The following is a 20,372-nucleotide window of genomic DNA, read 5'->3' on the forward strand; positions in this document are numbered from 1 at the left end:
GCTTGCAGTACAAGACGCGCGTGGCATAGGTGTGCTGTCCCGCGTGCGACCTGCTGTCTTTCCCTCAGCGAAGAGCCCTTCACCGCTCGGTGCCGCTCAGCCGAGAGGGGCGCGCCCGGAGCGGGCAGCCCGCGGCCGAGGCCCCCGCTCCCCGCACCGGCGAGCTCCTCCCCGCCTCGAAGGCGCCGCCGCGCCCGCCCCGCCTCAGCCCAGCGCCCCGGCCGCTCTCGCCATGCGGCTTTGGGTGCTGCTCAGCCTGCTGCTGCTGCAGGAGACGCTGCCGCACGGTGAGCCGCCGCGACCCCATCCGCGCCGCCACCGGCGGGCCCCTCCCGGCCTCCCCGCCTCGCGCTCCGCTGCCCCCGCCCGCCATGTCGGGGGCTGGCGGCCATCTCGGGCGGTGGGGGCTCCCGTCCTGCGTGGCTGCCAGCGAACCGGTGTCTCTGGCAGGGGATGCGGTTTGTTCGGGGCAGGGAGTTGGGATGGAGGTGGCGGGAGGCGTCGTCGACAAAAGCCGCTGCCTCTTCGTCTCTCTCAGACACGGCGCTCAAAGCCGGCGCTCGAGTCCCGCGCCTGTCCTGAGGAGAGTTGGCGCTGAGCTCGGTGCTCCGTTTCATAATAACGCTAATGTCACTTAGTGAAAGAATACCGCTTCAGACCCCGAGGCGTTTCTACGCGCCGCTGGGAAGAGCTCTTGTCCCCGCCCGGGAACAGCGGGGTTCGTCTCCCACTCCACAGCCTGTGAGGAGCTCTCGGTGCAGCCGGGAGTTGGGTCCCGTTTGGTGCTGGCGGTGGAGGATGGAGCAGGGGCTGGTTCGTGTCTGCCGGGGACGAGTTGTGACTTCTTTTTAAATTATTCTAACTTCTGTGAGTTTTGTGTGCAGTTGCTCTCTTGGTAGGAAGGATAGAACTTTGTTCTTAACTCAGCATCAAGTTGTGATGAGTTCTTGGCAGGGAAGGGGTTAGCTTTTGGCTGGGGAAGGAAGCTCCTAACCAAGCCTTGGCTTATTTAGACTTTAACATCAAGAGAACTTAGATAATTCCCTACAATTCATGATGTGGCTCTGGCCAATGGCTTATCCTCTTCTGAAGCTGCCAGCTGTTACGTGATCAGTGGGATGTGATGGAGAGGGAAAGCAGGCACTGTCTTCTGCTGCTGCAGTTTGCAATATGTTGTCAAGGAAATATCTCAGAGCGATGTCAGGGCTTGGGGCAGGCTGTGTGAAACTGGGGGTCTGTGGAGAGGTCTGGGCTCAGGGGTGCATGGGGAAAGGAAAAGAGGCGCTTCCGTCATGTGGTCTGGGGAATACAGGCAAAAATTACTGCAAGGACATAAAAATACTTTACCCCAAGAGCTGTTAAATGTGTCTGGGGAGGCTATAAAGCCTCTGGCCTGTGAGACAGTCAGAATGCCCCCAGCAACCAGGCTGGGGTAGGAAGGGGCTTCCAGGAGTCCTTTCCAGCAGTTTTTCTTATGACCGTTTGTAAAGGAATTACATCCTAGACAAGGAGGTGCTGTACTAGTACTGTGGTGTAGAAGATCTTGACTTAAAGATCTGTGGGTGTACGTTGCCACATCAAGAGAAGTGTTTTCTATTTGAGACATAGGCAACAAAAACTCAGAATGAGAAATAAGTTGCAACTTGTGTATTTATGTATTTATGTATTTGTCTGATTCAGTACAAGTGGTTGCAATTTTTTGTGAGCTCCCAAGACGTTTGTCAGAGATTTATTTTTCTTATGAAGCTGTACTCTTCCCATGCTTCATCCGTGAAAGTAGATGTTTACAAATGTAAGTACTGCCAAAAAGTGGTGACATGAATAAGGCATGACTGTGAAGTGAGAGGTATCTTTTTCTGGTAAAAGAGGTCTTATGGAAGTGTAGTAAGGAGACATGATGAGATTTTTGAGTTGAATATCTGATTACACCCCTATGCATTCTGTTTGAAAATTTGCAGGTAATGTATGTCAACTGAAAATGGAGTTGCAAATATATGAGGGGGGAAAAAAGCGTTGCTTTTTTTTTTCCTTTTGCAAATTTGAAACCTATTGTCAAGTTCCTTTATCAAAATGGGAAAGCACAGCTACGTGTTTTTTGCTGTTTACAGGACTATGTTTAGCCAGTGTATCAAAATACATACACTTGTTTGCTGTAAATCCAGCTAGCACTGCACCCACCCCATGCCCTGGTTTCAGCTCAGTGTTCATGGTGCACTGATGTTGGGCTGCTGCTGAGCGATGGCTGCGTGCTGCCGTGCTGGTGTGGGGCAGGCAGGGCTGGGCTGCCTGTGGGCTGCTTGTGGGCTGGATGCAACTGCTCCTAGAGTGTCACAAGCAGAGCTGCGTCCAGCCTGTTTTGTGCTCTTAATTATGGTCACAGAGACTAACTCTCATCCTAGTCTTGGGGTTAAGGATTATGCTTTATGACAACCTGCTGCTTAATTTTCTTCAAGGAAGAATTCACTGGTAGTAGTGCGAGTTGAAAGCTCTCTGATGCTGCAGAGATGTAGCATGGGACCTGCCTTGTGAAATGGGTATGTCTGCTGGGTGAGGAGCACAATTGCTCTGCTTCCAAGGTTTCTCAGTGGATTCTTGAAGACCACCATAGACATTCTCTAGCTTTAATCCAAGCTGATGGAAGCATGTGTGTGGATGTAGGCGATGCCTTTGGTCAACACTGGATGCACTTAGCATTCTATGATTAATAATTATGGCATAATTTTTGTACATGGTGTTTAAAAGAATGATGGGGTGAGAAACATTAAAGAATAGGGTAAGCTAAATCCTTTGAGCCAGGAGAAGAAGTGCAGTGTGGCATGTTTCTGAGACATATTGATGCACTGTCTCCTGTGTGGGCATGAAGGGTTAGCTAGGGATCTGGAGAGTACTGCTGCAGAGGAAGTGGGTACAGTGCATCGGGGAATTGCTGTTTGGAGGAGATCAGAGGTAGAAAGGAAGAATTTTCTCAATGTTTATCTACTAAGTCTTATTTTTTCCTTTAATCTTGTTTTTTAAATAAGAAGTACCTTTACTTACTTGGGTATAAGTCTTCTGAGAGGCTGAAGTACCCCAAATGTGATGTATTCCCAAACCCGTGTAAATGGACGAGTTGAGTTTGTTCATTTCCTGGGAAAGTCCTGTAGTTTTTGGTGCCTGAATGGAGGACTCTGGTAGGTTCTTTGTTTCCAGATGACTTTGGTTGCCTGTTTCCTTTACAGACAGACTGCAATACTAGATAATGTAGTTAAAGGGCAAACTGAGATCTGGCCCAGCAATGAGAGGGGACTGATTACAAGGCACAGGAAGCAGTGATATTGGTGGATATCAGGGCAGACTCCAAAGGAGAGTTGGGAAGGAGCATGGCCGTGGCTTACATGCAAGGTCACATCTCAGGGAAGTGCAGAAGAGAAGCAAAGCTTCAGCATGGGAAGACAAAACCCCCTGTAATTATAGTGCTTCCTGAAATGTCCTGCTGTTACCTGTAGGGAAATGCCAGGTCAGAAAGGCAAAGTCTCAATGTTCTGGGGAGAGTGGAATAGGAGGAAAGTGTTTCTCCAGTTCCCAGTGAGCCTAAACATGTGGAACAGAGGGAGCCTGTGTGGAAAGGAAAAACTTCATCTAAAGAAAATTGAAACCAGGCTTCTGGCACTCAACATTGGAGCACACTCACGAAACTTAACAGTTTCGTAGCGGCAGTGTCAGGTGTGGAAGAGGACTGTGTTTCTCTAGGGCTCCCTGTGGGGACAGGGTGTTGTCAAACACATGTAGAGATTGGGGTTGGCAGAACAGTGTGGCAATGGCATGTTGACAAATAGTCTGATTTAATTAGGGTTAAAAGAAGGAGACAGAAACAAAGCTTGTGTGTTTCCAGAAATGCAGTGGGGAAATGGAATGGATGGCTTGGAATGGGAATGCTTATGCCTTGAACATCAGGCACAAACTGTGCAGGGAAGAGGAAGGAGCCTGCCCTGAGGGAGAAGTGGCAGTTTCTTTTGAAGAATGCTGTGGTCTCAAATATGGTGCCTGGTGAGCTTTGTCAGTAAAAGCCATCTGAACCAAGATAGAAGCATTACGAAGGAAAAGCAGTGTGGTGTGGCCAAGGGGATGGCTGATTGTTAGGGGAAATGGAGCAGCAAGGACCGCAGATAGCAGCACAAGAATTACTAGCTGGTGCAGGCTGGCTTGTGTGCATTGGGGTGTGATCTGCCAAATGCCATAAGTGGTGGGCTTTTAGGGCAGCTGCTTGGAGAGGAGCAGCAGCTCCTGACTTGCTCCTGAGCAGTGCTCACGATTGGATGCAGATGTGGCTTTAGAGCAGCCAGACTGTAGTTTTAATATTCTTGCAGGAATAATAGAAGCCAAAGAGCAAACTGTTGCATTTAATTTGAGAAGGGGGAATAACATAAGATGAGGAGGCTTCTTAACTCACATCTGAGTTAAATATAAAAACCAGAATAGGGCAGACAGAAAGTTTGAGAAACAGCTTGCAAAAGGGATAAAACACAACCATAAATCCTGTTCTTCTGCTGATGTGCTGGAGTGAGGCAGGAAGAGACAGCCATGAACTTTGTGAGGCCCATAGGAACGGGCTGCTACAGAAACTAAACCTGTAAATTATGCATCTAATTGTACGCATCCGTGTTCTCTGTGGAGGTGCCTATGGAGGTTTTACTGGAAAATGGTGATAAAATGAACACAAACTGGAAAGTGCAGTATCTTACTGAGCGCTGGAATAGCGCCTGTGAGGCAGAATGTTTCTCTGTGGAGGAATCATTAGAGGACATCTCTCATTAATGTGCCAAGAAAGTTGATTCAGAGCAAATCAACAAAGCATGTGATTTTCAACATGTTTATAGATCCGCTTTAAAGCAAACAAAAAAACAAGCAAACAAACCTGTCAGTAAAGACTTTGAGAAGGATTTCCAAATTCTAAAACTGAGACTTAAAATTTTGTGTTGAAAGATACAAACAAAAGAATGACTCAAACGTTGTAAGCAGATTGATGGATTGATCCCTGAGTAGGAATTACTGCATAGTTGTTGTTACTTCATAGGTTGATCTAGAAGTTACTCTGCATTATTCTAGAGAAAGGCAGCTCCCTGTGGTTGAATTGCTTTCTGGGAAAGCAGTAAGCCATTTAGCTAGGAACAAAGGCATCACCAGTTGTACATCAGTGATGTGACCATATGTTGAACCTAGTGTACAGCCTGCTTTTACTTTCTTTCCCTTACACAAAGATGATGAAGATGAACTATTTTTCATATGTATGGGTTCCATAAAAAGAGCAACTAAATGGAGCAAGGCTTACCGGTCCAGAAGGGATTTGTTTGAAGCATGCTGCCGTGCTGCAAAGGCACGGATGCTGCCAACAGTGCAGTCTGTACCAGCTGTAACCCATGCTTATCAGCATACTTTAAGTCCATAGTGGGCTTTTTTCTTTGATTCGTATGATAAAATGCCAGAGTATTTCATATGGAAAAACTGTATTCAGCATGAATTAGCTGTCAGGCAAAGGTGTAGAGTTTTTGCTGCCTAAAATAAGAGTTTTAGGCTAATTCACAAAATATTGTGCTTTCTGCTGTCAGTTACAGCATAAAAAAATCTTCATGATTGATTTACTTAATTATTTAGAGGCTGGGATTTTAATGACTGCTCTCTCCACCTTTCTATTTATTTATTTATTTATTTATTTTGTTGTTGTTGTTGTTTGTTCTCCCCTTCTTTTTCTTCTCTGTTCTTTTTAAGGCTTATGTGCATGTGGCACATGGTGAGAACAGATAGCAGCTGTGTGTGAGCCTCTGAGATCAGTCACTGCACTGCTGGGAAATAAGTGCACCTTTTAAGCAACCACAGCATGCATCTCAGCTCCTGCTGGACAGGTACACTTGGGATCATTTGGTGAGCTCATGCTTTTCCAGAACAGTTAATGTCATATATGGGCTTATAAACAGAGCATAGAGACCTGAAGGCAAAAAAGGTGAAACGAGAGTTGTACATGCTTAGGAAATGTTTATTCACACAAATACCTATGTATGTGTAACTGGTCCTCTGAAAAGTGGTCCTCATTCTCCTCTACCCAGCGTCCAGCTGAGACCCTGAGAAGTACAATTCTGTTGTTACACATTTGAGTTGTTTTTCTTGCTTTCCTCTCAGAAACATTTTGCAGAAGTGCTTTTTGGAAGCGACTTGCATGTGACAAAAGGAATCTTTATTCTCTACTTGATCATTGGTTAGCTTTGCTGCAACACTTCAGCTGAGTTAAGGGGTTCTAGAACAAAGATGATTTTTCATTCACTGTAAACGTTCAGCCTGGAGACGGCTGAAATCCCTGTTAAAAATTATACTTTAAATTATAACTTTATGTGAATCAGATTGAAATAGCTCACTTTTCCTTTGCTTTGTTTTAAAAGGCTGCTGTTGCCTCTGGCAGGTAATGGAATCTCTTCTGCTTCTGTTTCCATCTGCTCAGTAAAGGTAAATGGCCATTATAGAGATGTGATGTATTAGATACTACGTTCAGGTGACTTCAGTACTATTTGTAATTTCACAGTACTTAACCAAAAAGAAAAACAAACCTGCATTGTTACTAGCATTAAACAAATCACCATTCGGTTCCTTACTTCTCAGTGTTTTTTTCCCATGCCTCTTACAGCAGCACAGCATTTTTAAAGGTTATACAGGACTGATGTGTTACATACATATGAAGATAGGACACTTGTGTAATGCTGCACGATAAACGGCAGTGATATGGGGTAGCATAGACAAAAGTAACTGGAGAGAAAAGTGCTGTATTCCTTTCCCTTCCCATCTTTTGCGAAGTCCTCATGCCTTACATATTTGCCTGTTTATGTGACCTGCAAGTATAGATTTTCCACATGTTGTTGAAAGCTCTTTTTTTCTGTCCAGGGAAATGAGTCATGTCACTGACTTCAGAAACTTACTGAAATTAACTCTCATTTTTCTGAATCCCTTACAGGAAGAACAGAGTATTATTATTCTCTTTAATAATAAAGAAAAACAATTTGCAAGAAGGCTTTTTTTTTTCCTAATTGTAACACTGCTGCCTTTCCCTTATTTTACCAGTTATTGGACAGTCTGTGAAAAGTAAGCGTCAAAAAGAGCCAGGGGAAAACAAAATCAAGCCTATCAACAAAAAAGTAAAACCCAAGGGCCTAAAAATGAAGGAGAGGGAACCTATCGACTCTTCCTCCAAGTCCCAGTCCATACTGATGCAGGTGATGGATAAAGGCCGTTTCCAGAAACTGACTGCCACTTTAAGCCTGTCTGCTGGACAAAGCATAGAACTGCGATGTAAGGGGAGTAATGTGACTTGGAGCTATCCTTCATACTTGGACACCTTTAAGGACTCCAGACTCAGGTATTTTTCCGTATTCTGGGGGAGAAAAAGTAATCAAGGTGTTTCACGTAGTGGTTACTTGTCTATAAGCATCTTTCAGTCTTCTTCCTTCTGTGATGTACACTGTGCAAGAGTCTTGTTGCATGTGAACTGGATTTCCTTTAGATTAATCTAAAATGATCCAGGGGGACACCGGTGTGTTCCAGCCACTAACAGAGAGCTACGTAAGAGTGAGGCTGAAGTAAAATCCTGAAAATGTATGAGGGTGGATGTCAGGCACTGACTACTGGTTCTGATGCTCTACAGACCTGCTGCTGTTGGGATGTTGCTACTGTAGATATCAGCTGAGACAAAAAGATTAATTTCCTGAAGAGGTTAATACCCATGTCTCTCAGCTTGCAAAACAAAAAATATACCAAGCACCACTCTAAGGAGCAAGTGGGGTTAGTCCTTCCCTCTCCTATCAAAGTCATGCATGAGTGCTGGGGGAGTTGCAGGATTCACAGTGCAGAAGTGTGACAGAGCTTAATGTTGAGATAGATGATCACCTTCGGTTTAGGAAGGCGTTTTCTTTCATCCAGTGTCATCTTAATGGATACTGCATACACAGTTGTGAGAGTAGCAGGAGGATCTAAGCACTTTCTCCCTCTCTCTGCCCCACCAGGTGAGTGGCCTGTTGATCTAAAATCTCTGAAACCATACATTTGTTGGCCTTCCCAGTTCTCAAGCACAGTACATGCATAGCTAAGTCTAGATTGAATGTAATAGTCTCTTTCTGTATTTGAAAGAGGAAGGACTTACAAAGGAGCTCAGGGATAGCACTTATTTTGCCAAGAGCTTGTTTTCCCTGCTTGTTTTGTGGAGGTTTATGTTTGGGTATCATTGAAGGACAAGTGGTTGAGAGACTGAGGAGCTCTGTGAATGATGCCCTAAGAAAGAGCTGAAAAGAGAATTGCTTACGTTATTAGGTAAGAGCAGTATTAGTGTGAGGGAAGTCCTACTATCCTTTTGTTCCTAAATTAAGTAAAAGTTTGTGGGCTCTTTGTAAATAGCTGAGGTTACCTGAATCTTTGTGACACATTCCCCTTCCTTACAATCATGGAGATACTTTGAAGTCACAGTCAGTTAATTACTTTCCACTTCTGTTTTCAAAGAATAAGGTTAAAAATTGACAGGTATATCCTGTGGTCTGTCATGTATCCCTTTGAATTCATGAGCTGGTTTGCTTGTTTCCTGACACCTAAGGAGTTCCAGAATAAATTGGCTGAATAAACCTCTATAGTGTGAGGCTCCTATAAATCATAACAACAAGCCTATTTCTGCTAAGGGTTTATCATGGCAGCATCTCTCAAAAGATCTTCTGGCTGATTTGAACAATTGTGTTTTCATTTACGACAAATATTTTGTTCAAAATTTATTTTATATATACTTAACATATTTTATTTGATAGGACAGAGGGAATGGTTTTAAATGAGATTTGTAGATTTGGGTTAGATGTGAGGAAGGAATTTTTTACTGAGTGTTGAGGCAGTGGCACAGCTGCCCAGAGAGCTGTGGGTGCCCCATTCCTGGAGGCACTCAAGGTCAGGTTGGATGGGGCCCTGGGCAGCCTGAGCTGGTGGGGGGCAGCCTTGCTTAGGGCAGGGGGTTGGAACTGGATGGTGTGTGAGGCCTCCAACCTAAGCCATACTATGAAACTATTCCAGTAGGTGGCACACGTCAGCTGCAGAACGGGCCTGGCCTTTTAGCAGGCCAAAGAGTGCAGTGCAAAATCCTACTGAAAGGGAGTGCCACGCATGTGGTGGTAGTGTCCATTTTGAAGTCTGTCTCACCCTTAGAAGGCGTGCATGTAGGCTACTCGCCTGCACTGGGCTACGTATATGGCCCTATAGACTTCCAGGTCTCAGTGTTAACATCTGGCATTGAAGAAGGCAAGAAGTATTCACAGTTCTTAAGAGAGGAATCTGAATTTTACTTCATTACTTGTTTTGACTGCCTGTTCTTCTCTTGTATTATTCTAGCCATAGAAATGGGGTAAAAGAATTAAGTAAGGATACACATTTTCTAGTTTTGTAATTTATTATTTTGCAGTTTAAAGTAGCTTAAAGTTCTTTACCTCTCTGTTCTCATTCAAATTCACAGTAGTATTTTGTAACAGTAAAACAAAAGTTGATAATTTCAGGGTAATAAATGCTACCTAACTTCTTGGCTGGATGCATGTAACTTGCTTAAGTATTGTATTTTAGAAATATGTTAGGCTTCTATTTAAGGATCTATACTGAAATATTTTTAAGTAAGTTATTGAAGTCAGAAGACGAAGTTAAATTGAATCAACTATTTAGTTGTAAGCAGAATACTCTATAAGTAACTAGAAAAACTGAAGACATGGATAAGTAGCATGCTTTGGACTTACTGAATGGGGATAATTTATGGAGACATTGACAACCAAATCTTGTGCAATTACATTTTCATTATGGTTTTTATGATATCTTTTTTATCTCATGGTGTTTGCTACTGTGCTAACAGATGTATGCAAAACAGTCTGCTTCATAGAATTTGTATTCCTTGGCTTTCAAAGGCTTTCATTGAACATAACTGAAAATATCATGAAGTCCCTATTTACTTAGCACAGCTGGCAGTCTTTCTAAGTGAGCTGGCAGTAGGAAGCATCATTAACAAAGTTACCATCTTTCTGTGAGATAGAAGAAACCTGAAGGGTCCACAGTGGTGATGGTGTGTGTATCTGTTGGCCAGAGGCTTGGGCAGCTGCTGATGCTGAAGGTGCTGAGGTCTGCTTTAGGATAAGGAGGGCATTTTGGTTTGTAGCTACTTAAATTTAGCATCTGGGTAATGCATTTCCTATGGATGGTAACAAGAACAAGTGGGGATAAAAGTCACCTGTTTTCCTCCATGCCATGCTGATTACCTCTTTATCTCACCAGTATGGAAAGTAAAAGACAGCAGCTTGGAGGGCAGTGGCTTTTCTAAGAAGAAAAAGGTAATCTTTACAAAAGATGTTCTTGTAATACCCATGGCTGTGGTTTCTTTGAGTTTCTTTTTGCAGGTATACTTTACAACTTTGTACATAAAGTGGTTTTGTTTGGCACTGTTGGAGAGCGTGGGTTTTTCATATTTCTATAGCTGCTGACATTTCCCCAAATTACCATGTGGGGCTTCATCAGGGAAGAGGCTGAGTGGAAGTAGGAGGAGGACTCTTTGGCTGTTTCTTATCTTGAGTAGGAATCCTCTTTCCTATCCTGCCTGGAGGATGCACACTGAGACTTTGGAGACTGTAGCAAACAGTGCAGCTCTAGGGAGAGAGCTAAATTGTGTAGATCTGTCGAGTTGGGGGCACCCACCAGCTTGCTTCTGAACCAGCTTATTGTCTGCAGTGCTGTCCCACCCTGTGCAGCATGAATACATCCTCATGCCTGAAAGGTTTGTGTGCCAGCTGAGCAGTGCAGCCAAAATGTAATGGCTGCAGTGCTGTATGGTGATACATAATAGATCAGTGACTGCAGGCCCGACCAGAAACTGCATGTACAGAGTGTGAGAAGGATCAAAACCAGAAAGGAATAAAGAAAAAGAAGGGCAGGCATGTTTTCACTTTCTAATGTTTGAGAGCAAAAAGCCTCTCTAGACAAAGATGGTCTGGCATCAGTCTGTGCCATGTTTAGAGCATGGGCCTCTGCCATCTCAAAACATGACTGTATTTATTGCTGAGTTTCACCTGGTAGATAGATCTTTGTGGAGTGGAACTGCTGCAGTGGAAGAAGCTGTGGCAGAGGTGGGTATGTATTGTGTGCATACTGGTACCCAGGCTCTAGGTATTGAGAAAATAGGAGTGGTACAGGGCAGAACTGGGCTGCTGTGAATTAAGACAGGCTCACTGAGTGGTTTGTTATCTGTGTCTAACCAAGTGTCACTCAAGTGCATGTGCTCTGAAGTCTGTAAGCTGTTAGGTTTTTCTTCTTGCCTTAAGCAGTCAGGATGTTCTGTCCCTCTCCTTGTGTTTTAGATAGCTCCATTGTGGCAGTACCAGTGTAGCTGCTTGAGTTTGCTAGATGTTCTGAAGTGAAGCCATGCACACTGTGTTGTTTTCCTTTAGTTTTTTCTAGCTTCTAAACTCTGCACAGCTTTTCTGGCAAAGTTCTTTTGAACTTAAAATAACTGAAGCTTAATAAGGAGAGTGTACGGAAAAGGATTTTGAAGGTTTGTGTTGTTTTGGTTTTCTTTTTCTTTGAATGGTCTCAAAAAGATTCTGTATACAGCGTTTTTACTTTGTGATATGTAAAGCATAGCAAAGCTTTGGCTTTTGAGAAAAATTTCTCATCATTTAAATACTAGTGAAATGAAAGCTATCCTAGAAGTACAGATCAGTTGGATGAATTTGCCATTTACAGCCTGCTGCATGTGGTTTGTTTTGTCTGCTTAGCAGGGCCATGCCACATGCCTCAACATTTCCACTCTTTCAGTTGCCAGGTTATGTTAGTGCATGTTTGTGGAAGTACTTCACTGGGCTATTTCCATTGATTAGTGGATAGCTTGTTCCCAGTTAAGTAGAACACACTGTGCAATAATCTATTAACTCTGACCTTGTTTTTCTCTTTTTTGTCTGTTGGGATTTCAAGCCGTAGTTCAGTGCCTGCATTAATGGTTGGAGGCTAAATGTTCTAGCCTAATGGATTCTCTACAATGTTGATGTTAGTGCTTGCAAAATATATTGTGCCATTGGAGCCATGTAGCTTATGAACTGTGAGCTGTGGATGTAGATAATCATAGAGACACCAGCATGGAAACACTTCAGATTTCTCTTTTCTTCTTCTTGAGTTTTATACACAAGAGGATCTCCTGTGCAACTAGGAATTGTTCAATGCTTATTGAAGAACTGAAAACATTTGTAACGTAAGGTGCATGAGAGAAATGAAAATGAATGAAAACGTTACTTTTCCCATTTTTCAAATGGTGGAATCAGATGAGGTCATTTAGGACAAGTGCAGTGGCAAGTAGGAAGCATGTTTTGCCTGTTTTTTTAGGCAGCTCTCAAAACTGCTGTGTGATGGATGAGTGTAAAAAAGCTGAAGGCTTTGGTGGGAAAAGGTCATTCTCACCCTGTTTGGGTTGCTTTCTGGGTGTGTTTTAATTTCTAAGCTCCCAGCCTTGGCTGAAGGCTGCATGTTGGGTTATGCAAGCCTTGGCTAATGCATAGCAGCTGTGAGTGCAGTCTCTTAGCAGAGTGCCCAGGGAGCTGGAAATGTCAGGAGCTGTGTGTAGCTGAAAGCAGCAGCTTCTTTGGTGACACGAATGTGAGTGGTTAGCAGGAGGGTGCCCACAACCGAGATGTGGGCTAAGAGGTCTGCAGTAATGCTTCAGTAACACAGTAACAAGTTGGTTTGGAGGAGAAAAATGCCTTTAAAGCTTGCTAATCCCCCAAATAAAGAATTTGGTAAGTCTGCATCTGCCTTAAAAAACAAAAAAATAATAATAATAACTGCTGCATTAACAGAAAGAAACAGGAGGAAGGTAAGTAGAGAGGGAGCACACAGCTTAGCAAGACTACAGGAACTTCATGCAAGCTGTGTCCAGGCCCAGCCTCAAATGCTGAAAAGGAGTTTGCTATTAAATGCCTAAAACTGGAAAAATCTCTCCTGACTTGATTGCAATAGAAATGACCCTAGAATTCAATATCTTGCAAAGGAGAGCAAGAAACCTTTGTGTTCTGGCTGTGCTGCCATGCAAAAGCAGGTGGTTGAAAATAACTTTTTTAGAGGTTGGGGCTGCAGTGCAATGCATTGCTGCTGCCACACGTCTGTCCTGACAGTGCCCACAACCAGCTTCACTGTGGGACCGATCCTTTCGCAGACGGCAGCGTAGCATGTGCTACGGACTCTGATGCTACCTGTCTGAAAGAGCCAGGAGAGCAAAGACAAAAATAAATAATGACACCGTGCCTACCGAATTTCATACATGGGACCCTTAGAAATACAGCTATTAGCTGTACAAACAAATCAATTTACAATTTCAATCCAATGAGAGACTTTGGGGAGAAGGAGGAAAAAGCGGCTGAGTTTTTTTATGTAGTTGCCTCGTGATACTGCTAGCATACTTCCAGCAGTGCCCAGGAATACTGATGTAGCCAGGGGATGAAGAGGAAACACAGTGACAGGGTTGAAATGAGATGGAGTGGAGCAGAGGAGGAGACAAGGACAAAATGAGTTGAGATTGAAGGTGTTTGTGATGGAAAGCTGGACCGCTGTGTTAAAGACAGGGAAGTGTTCATGCTGACAAATGGCATAAATCGTTGAACAAACTGCCATTAAAGTGGCTGCTGCTCACCAGTGGTGAAGTATACTACTGAAGCAGTGATGCAGCTGAAGTAAATGGTATGAAGGAAAGGAATGTGATTACATGGCTTGATTTAGAGTGTGAAAATATGGGATATATTTGGACAACTGAAACAACATAAACACACTGTCTAGGGCAATCACAGCCCATTTTCAAAACAAGGATTTTGGAATGAATTCAGGAGTTAACTATATGTGATGAAAGCTTGCCATTGCTCATGCATAGAGTTGAAATCAAAAGCTGTTCATGTATGGGTCTTTGCTGGGACAAAGGGGGGTGCTGCAACAGAACTCTGTAGGAGAAAAATGTATCTGTTGCAGAACAGGAATTAAAAAAAAAATCAAAAGTATAAATGATCTGACAAAAATGTGCAAGGAAACACACTTGTGCTTGGCTTTGCCTTTTGTTTTTCTTCACTCCAGTATAAAGCAGTTGGACAGGTATGGTCAGCTGATCCTTACAAACTCCACTGCAGCAGACACAGGTGAATATAGCTGCTGGCTTCAGCTGTGCAATGGTAACAAATGCAGGAAGGATGAGACAAAAACAGGTTCAACGTACATCTTCTTCACAGGTAATTAATTATTTGGGGGATTATTAATATATAATATTGTGAAAATATATTTGCTAGTAAATAATAAGTCTATATCAAATCTTTCGTTGTCAAGATATTTTTCCCCACAATTTTAGGATTTTTTTTTTTAAATAACAAATGTTATGGGAGGAAGTGCTGGTGAAGTTTGCAGACAGTTGCTTGCTTTGTGTGATTTGTGAGCCCGCTTTCCCTATGGATTATGCTAAATGCATACCTGAGATAATGCATAATACAATGGAATCAAATACCTCTGAAAATACTGACGTGCTGAGAACCTTCTGCAGAATGAATCCACAGAATGTTTACCTTATGAAAATGTGTTTTGGTAAGCAAAATAACAGAACAAGTCTTCTACACAGAGTTATGACATTAGGTGACTCCATGTATTCTCTCCTAACCCCGGTATATTTCCAGTTACCTGAAGCTAATTTAAAATCTTGGCCTCATTAATACTGGTGAAGACACAGTTTCTCCCCAGCATCTGTGTAGCATGTTGAGAGGCAAAACACCCTGCAGAGGTGCATTGCCCTGCAGAGCCTGAAATCGGCTGTATCCTCAACACGACAGGGGTAGGGGCATCATAGAGTAAATAACTGTGTGCAGTTTACTGCTGCTTGGTGCAAGAGTGAAAATCAAATGGTTAATTTGTTCTTCTAATGGAAATATTTCTCAGTGGCAGAGAAACCTTTGCTGCATTATTAGAGCTAATGCATTCTTAGCTAGTGAATGTTCCAGTCCAAACGTTAAGATAGGATTGTTTGCAATAGGTTTTGGAGCTAAAGAAGACCATGAGGCTGCACTGAATCCATTTATCAGAGCTGCTTCATGTTCCAAGGATACGTTCCTTCAAAAAGGCTGAAATAAACTTCTCAGTCAAGTTACTATGCTAAATGCTTAAGCTAGAAAGAGGAAATTGAACCTTATGCAGAGCATATCAAATATGGAAATACTCTGTAACTGTCTGTCTAAAAGTAGTAAACATTTCAGTTATTTGGGAAAGAAGTAAATAAGTTTTATTTAAAATCATGTGTATTAAAAGGCTATGGCTGCTCCAGATACAAAAGTAAATCCAATGAATGGATGTTTTTTTTCTTGTATATTTGAAGCAAAAAGCTTTGTGTTCATTTCTAACGTTGCCCATTTTCTCTTCTTGCTGCTAAGCCAAGATCTAAATGTTATCCTAACTACTTCATCTGTTTTGCATAGATAAAGAGGAACTTTTTGTGCCTACTCCCAGTTATTTTGAGATTGTCTACCTGAACCCAGATAAACCTGCTGTCATCCCATGCCGTGTCACTACTCCTTCAGCAAAAGTTACTCTACACAGGGAATTCCCAGCAGAAGAAATTGAAACAGATGAAACTAATATTATTTATGATGCAAAGAAGGGCTTTGTCTACCAGCACCCTACTTCTGATCATAAAGGTATTGTCTACTGCAAAGCAGAGTCGCAGGGAGCGCCTCAGATTTCCATCAAGTATCACCTACTCTATGTGGAAGGTAAGGTGATGTTTCCTATATGCTTACATCGACTCCCGTTTCTTCTGCTGGCATTAGAAAACAAGTTTTAAAAAGTGGATTTGTAAAATGAGTGAAGTAGTCACTGAATTTTGAAATCTTCATTAAAAGTGTATGTGATAAAATCTTATTGGTGTGAGCTCAAGCAGTTTCCCAGTGTAGGGTGGAAAGCTGCAGATATACATCACTTAACTGTTTCATTAGGCAAGCTGTGCATCAGCTTGCCTCTTGACTGTGTTTTATCAATAATTTCATATCAGAAAGTGACTGATTTCCTGTTTCCTAATGCTGTTCTTCTGTCAGTCCCCAAGGGCCCACCCTCAGCCACGATTGTGGCATCACCCAGTAGAGCCAAAGTCAGCGATGGTATCCACGTAGCCTGCACTGTCCTTGGGGAGCCAGATGTAGATGTGAGCTTCAGCTGGCAGTACCCAGGGCAGGAGGTAAGAGATGTCTGCCTTGGCTGAAATGCTTTTTGTTCTTCGTAAGGGCATTACTTTGGAATGTGGGAAGAGTTTGGCAGAAGAGTCCCTGTGTCTGGAGTCCATATGAAGTTGGGAAGGAAAGAGGCAGCATCTAAATAACCAGAGAAACTTGCAGCTGTTGGAGTAAAAAGAAAAATGCTGGGGAAAACTGAAGTGCCTCCAGGTCCAGGGAAATGATGAGCAATAGTTTTGTGTGCTTTTTTGTTTATTATTATTCAGTTTTTAGCTAAACACCCACTGCCATCCTCTCTATTCAGCATCTAGCATTATGTTGAGTGAAACGTAGCAACAGATTGCAGTGTTTGTAGCCTTCAGGGAGCTTTTATTTCTGAGAGTCTTCATAACAGTTTACTCTCAGACAGGGAAGAGAAGAAATTCCCCTGCTGCTTACATGAGCTTTGTTGGCTGATTTATTTTTTTTTTTAATTTTTAATTGTCAACTTCCCTTGACTTCTGTATTTCATACCACAGTAACTGGCTATGAACCCCATTTTACATCCTCGTAACTGAGAGTAAATAGAGTACAAACAATTGAAGGAATTTGAGGCTCAGCCTGGCCTCTTAAAACTCTGTACCTTGTCAGTCTGTACCCCCTGCTGCTTTTGAATCTCTGTTAGTTGAATGGCTGTCCAGCTATGGTTGCTGGCTGGTCCTGCCCAGTGGTTCTACAGAACGTTATGCAGAGCTGGCACATGCTATAGCAATGCCTTTCCAGCCCTGGTTCACTGCAGACAGCTAAACATGTGAATTACCTCTTGTTTGCTCTGTATAACATGCTCACAGTGCAGGGCACGTTTGCTATCAGTAGGAGACTGCACCTTTCCCCTGCACCCATGTACCGGAGTTGAGAGACAGACTTTGGCCGTGCAGCCTGGAGCAGGTCTGTGTGCTGATCCACTGCTGGGAGCTTCAGCTGTGCCTGGCTGTAACGGGGAAAAGTCTTGATTGGGTTTCTGCCCCAACAAAATGAATGGCAGAGCAGCAGCAGTTTGTACTTGTTGCAGACTTTTCATAGTAAGGCTGTACTCCCATAATGCAAAAGAAATACTCTGAGAAAGGTTATCAGTTCCATCCCTCTGTTTTTAAGAGAGTTCCTGCAGTAACTGATCAGTTACTGCATCTCATCTGGTTCCCATACCTCTCCCTCTTACTTTTGCTCTCAGATGTTTTTTCTCTTGCCCCTCCCTGGTGATCACATTTGCCTGCTGGGAACGCATACCGATCTACTCGTTCGTATGCTTCCCTGAAACTGTCTTCAAAGCAGAAGGCAATTACTATGAGAAAAGCTGGGCCAACAGCCCAGCCAGGCAGAGTCTGCCTTGCATGGTGTTTACCTTCACTTTTAATATGGTCAGGGAAGTTCCCCTTGCTGTATTCAAGAACTAGCTTAGGCTTGAATTTCAGTGTGCATCAGTACTTGGCTGTAGGCAGTACTTGGTTTTCAGACTGGAAACAGGAGGCTACTGGATGGAGGCTGGAAGGAAAGGCTTTAGTGGCTCTTTAGGCCAGCTGCTCTTCTCCGTTCCTTTGCAAATGCAAAGGTAAGATAAACAGTCCAAAAGGGCTTTCAGGTGTGGAAGGAATATCCTGTTGTGATCAGAAGAAAAAGTATTTTTAAGGCATATTTCTAAGTATCCTCATACATATTTTTGGCTTTGAAGTTGTATACAATTCTTTTGGAAAATGTAGCATGAGAGTTAATGTAGAAGCAGCTGTGGATTGTTGCTGTTTATTTGTATGTTATTTCATACAGCATTTCTGAAACTAGAGGAATTAGTTATATAATGTGACTCGAAGCTACTTGGACTATCTGACTTCTTATCTGGGAGTTTGATAGAGTAGCATCACTAAATACGCTTGCTTTATTTCTTTCCTCTTTAAACAGCTGGAGAGGCCTGTAATCACACAGAATTTCTGGAGACTGATAAACAGAGGGACTGGACACACCACAAGAATTTCAAAGAGTGTTCTCATCATTGAGGATTTTGAAGCCAGAGATGCTGGAAACTATATTTGTATAGCTCAGAACTTACAAGGAGCAACAACAGTGGCAACTAGAGTTGAACTAAACTAATGGAAAGGCTTCTGGACTCATGATGAACTGTACGTTGCTTTGCATTTTAACCATTGTTTTGTTTATTTTTTGTTAATGTTTATACAAAAGTTTTCTCTATTACATTCTTTTCCTATGTCAACGCCTTCCACTTCCACTAGAATGCCAGGCCAAAACATGGTGCCTTACACCTGGCCGTAATCAGTTGTGAGTTAGAAACACTGCAGATATATTACTAAGTTTAATACTATAAAGTGTAATCTTGAAGCCTGAACATGCATACGGCTTATTGTACTTGGGAATAGATGCTTGTGCATTTTCCTTCGCATGTGGCCTTTTTGCTCCAACGCTTTTACAGGGGTAACCTGCTGGATGCTTTGTGCCTTTTTCCTCTGTGAAAACTCAGAGGATTTGTAACGTCTTCAGAAACCCATCAGTGCAGGGGCATCTCTTCTGGTGCTGTGCAATATAAAATGTAGAGTACTGTACATGTTTAAAACAAAAAAGCAAAAAAAATTCTGACAGAACTAGCCAATAGCAATATTTCTTAAAAACAATTAAATTTCTTAACATTATAGAACTCAGCGTGCCTGTTCATTTCCTATACATATATGTATGCAAAATTCTCAGTCTTGGGAGAAGATGAGTAATAAATGTTTTATGTTACCAGAGAGTGTCTCCAGAGACTTACGAATGAGTGACTATGGCAGATGTCGCATCCTTAGAGTTCAGTATGTTGTCCACTTGCACTGCATTCTTCAACAGATGTAGCAATGCTAAACTAAAAACTTGCGTTCATTTATGGCATAATTTACAGGCTGAAATAACAATGATTATAAAATAACGTTCAATTATACAGCAGATCTTTCCTCAAGTTGATAATTTCATCTTGATTGTGTTACTTCACTGTGGAAGAAAAAATGTTTGATTCACACAGAACAGCATCTGGATAGATAAGCAATTGCTTCTCACCACAGACTGCTGCTACAAGGAAAGAGCCCTTCCAAGAGAAAGGTAAGATCCCCAGTCCCAACATTGTTGGGCATTTCAGCAATAGTTTCCCCCCCCCCCCCCCCAAGGCTCAAGCATAGGATCTGTATAAGCTAGAACTTCTAATACAGAACTGATCGGTAGTGCAACTGTGTAACAAAAAGTATCTCAATGCAAGCAATTGTATTTACAAGGCATGTGGAAAAACAGCTTGTTCTGAAGGTGGGGAACCTAATCAGCAGCCAGTGCCTTGCTTACATGCTTCTGTACCTCTCAGCCTGCATTTGAATAACATTCCTAAGGATTTTATTTGGTGCTGCCTCAAAGCAATCCCTTTGCTCCAGGTAATTCAAACCTGTGAGCAAATGTATACACCACTGCTTTGAGTGGCGACATCTATAAGTACAACTGCCATAAGGAATGGCAGTGTATCTATCCCTCAAGTCATGAATCTGATTAGTACTGTAACTAACAGAAACAGTGAACAGAGTGCAGGAACCTGAAGTGAACTAATGTGATGTCAATGCAAGCCTGAAATGGCTGTGCAAGGTGTCCTGAAGGAGGCTGCAGAGGGAACACACCCCATGATCCATAACACTGTTGTCCTCTGGAAGTGAGGTAGCTACAACAAATAACGCGCCAAGCAATCGGACCAACTTAGAATGCATAGGAAGCAGTTCTATGATAATCTTCTCATTGCTATTAAAAGAAGTCAGGAATGTTACAGTGTTACTGAAATTACCCAATAGTTACTGTATAATTTTATAGTAATACCTGAACAAGGACTTTGTACAGTTGTTCTTTTTTTGAGACAGGTCTTTAATCCCGCCAAAGTAACTTTAATAATCTCTCAGCTTCCGGATGGGGCTGTGCCATGTTTTCGTTCCTTTTTAGCCTTTTCATTTACCAGGAAAACATTCTGCTTTAAACTATAGGAGCTGTGTCAGCTTCTTACATTTCAAGATGTTCCCAAGCCTTACAATGGACAATTAAATTTTCTCTCTCTCCCACTTGCTGGATATTTTAGTG

The 20,372-nt window shown here is 42.6% G+C and overlaps 1 protein-coding gene across 4 annotated transcripts; it reads left to right on the forward strand.

Moving 5' to 3' along the window:
• Positions 1-152: 152 nt before the first annotated feature.
• PDGFRL (platelet derived growth factor receptor like) lies at positions 153-18,933 on the forward strand. 4 transcript variants are annotated; one of them, XM_052682093.1, is made up of 8 exons: positions 176-287; positions 5,746-5,879; positions 6,411-6,474; positions 7,084-7,378; positions 14,125-14,276; positions 15,504-15,797; positions 16,119-16,258; positions 18,186-18,933. In XM_052682093.1, the coding sequence occupies exons 4-8, from the start codon at positions 7,179-7,181 to the stop codon at positions 18,372-18,374; spliced, it is 975 nt and encodes a 324-aa protein (XP_052538053.1). In that variant the 5' UTR covers positions 176-287; positions 5,746-5,879; positions 6,411-6,474; positions 7,084-7,178; the 3' UTR covers positions 18,375-18,933. The 4 variants fall into 4 exon arrangements, with proteins under 4 accessions (XP_052538051.1, XP_052538053.1, XP_052538054.1 ...); XM_052682094.1 differs by having other exon boundaries at positions 6,431-6,474; XM_052682092.1 differs by lacking the exon at positions 6,411-6,474.
• The last annotated feature ends 1,439 nt before the right edge of the window (positions 18,934-20,372 follow it).

This window comes from Tympanuchus pallidicinctus, unplaced genomic scaffold, assembly GCF_026119805.1.
Source record: "Tympanuchus pallidicinctus isolate F22 unplaced genomic scaffold, pur_lepc_1.0 scaffold2, whole genome shotgun sequence".
Lineage (NCBI taxonomy): Eukaryota > Metazoa > Chordata > Aves > Galliformes > Phasianidae > Tympanuchus > Tympanuchus pallidicinctus.

Coding starts and splice junctions, on each gene's coding strand:
- PDGFRL (XM_052682091.1), top strand. CDS start 233: ATGCGGCTTTGGGTGCTGCTCAGCCTGCTGCTGCTGCAGGAGACGCTG. Junction 7,379..14,124: donor TTTAAGGACTCCAGACTCAG/GTATTTTTCCGT, acceptor TCTTCACTCCAG/TATAAAGCAGTTGGACAGGT. Junction 14,277..15,503: donor AACGTACATCTTCTTCACAG/GTAATTAATTAT, acceptor TGTTTTGCATAG/ATAAAGAGGAACTTTTTGTG.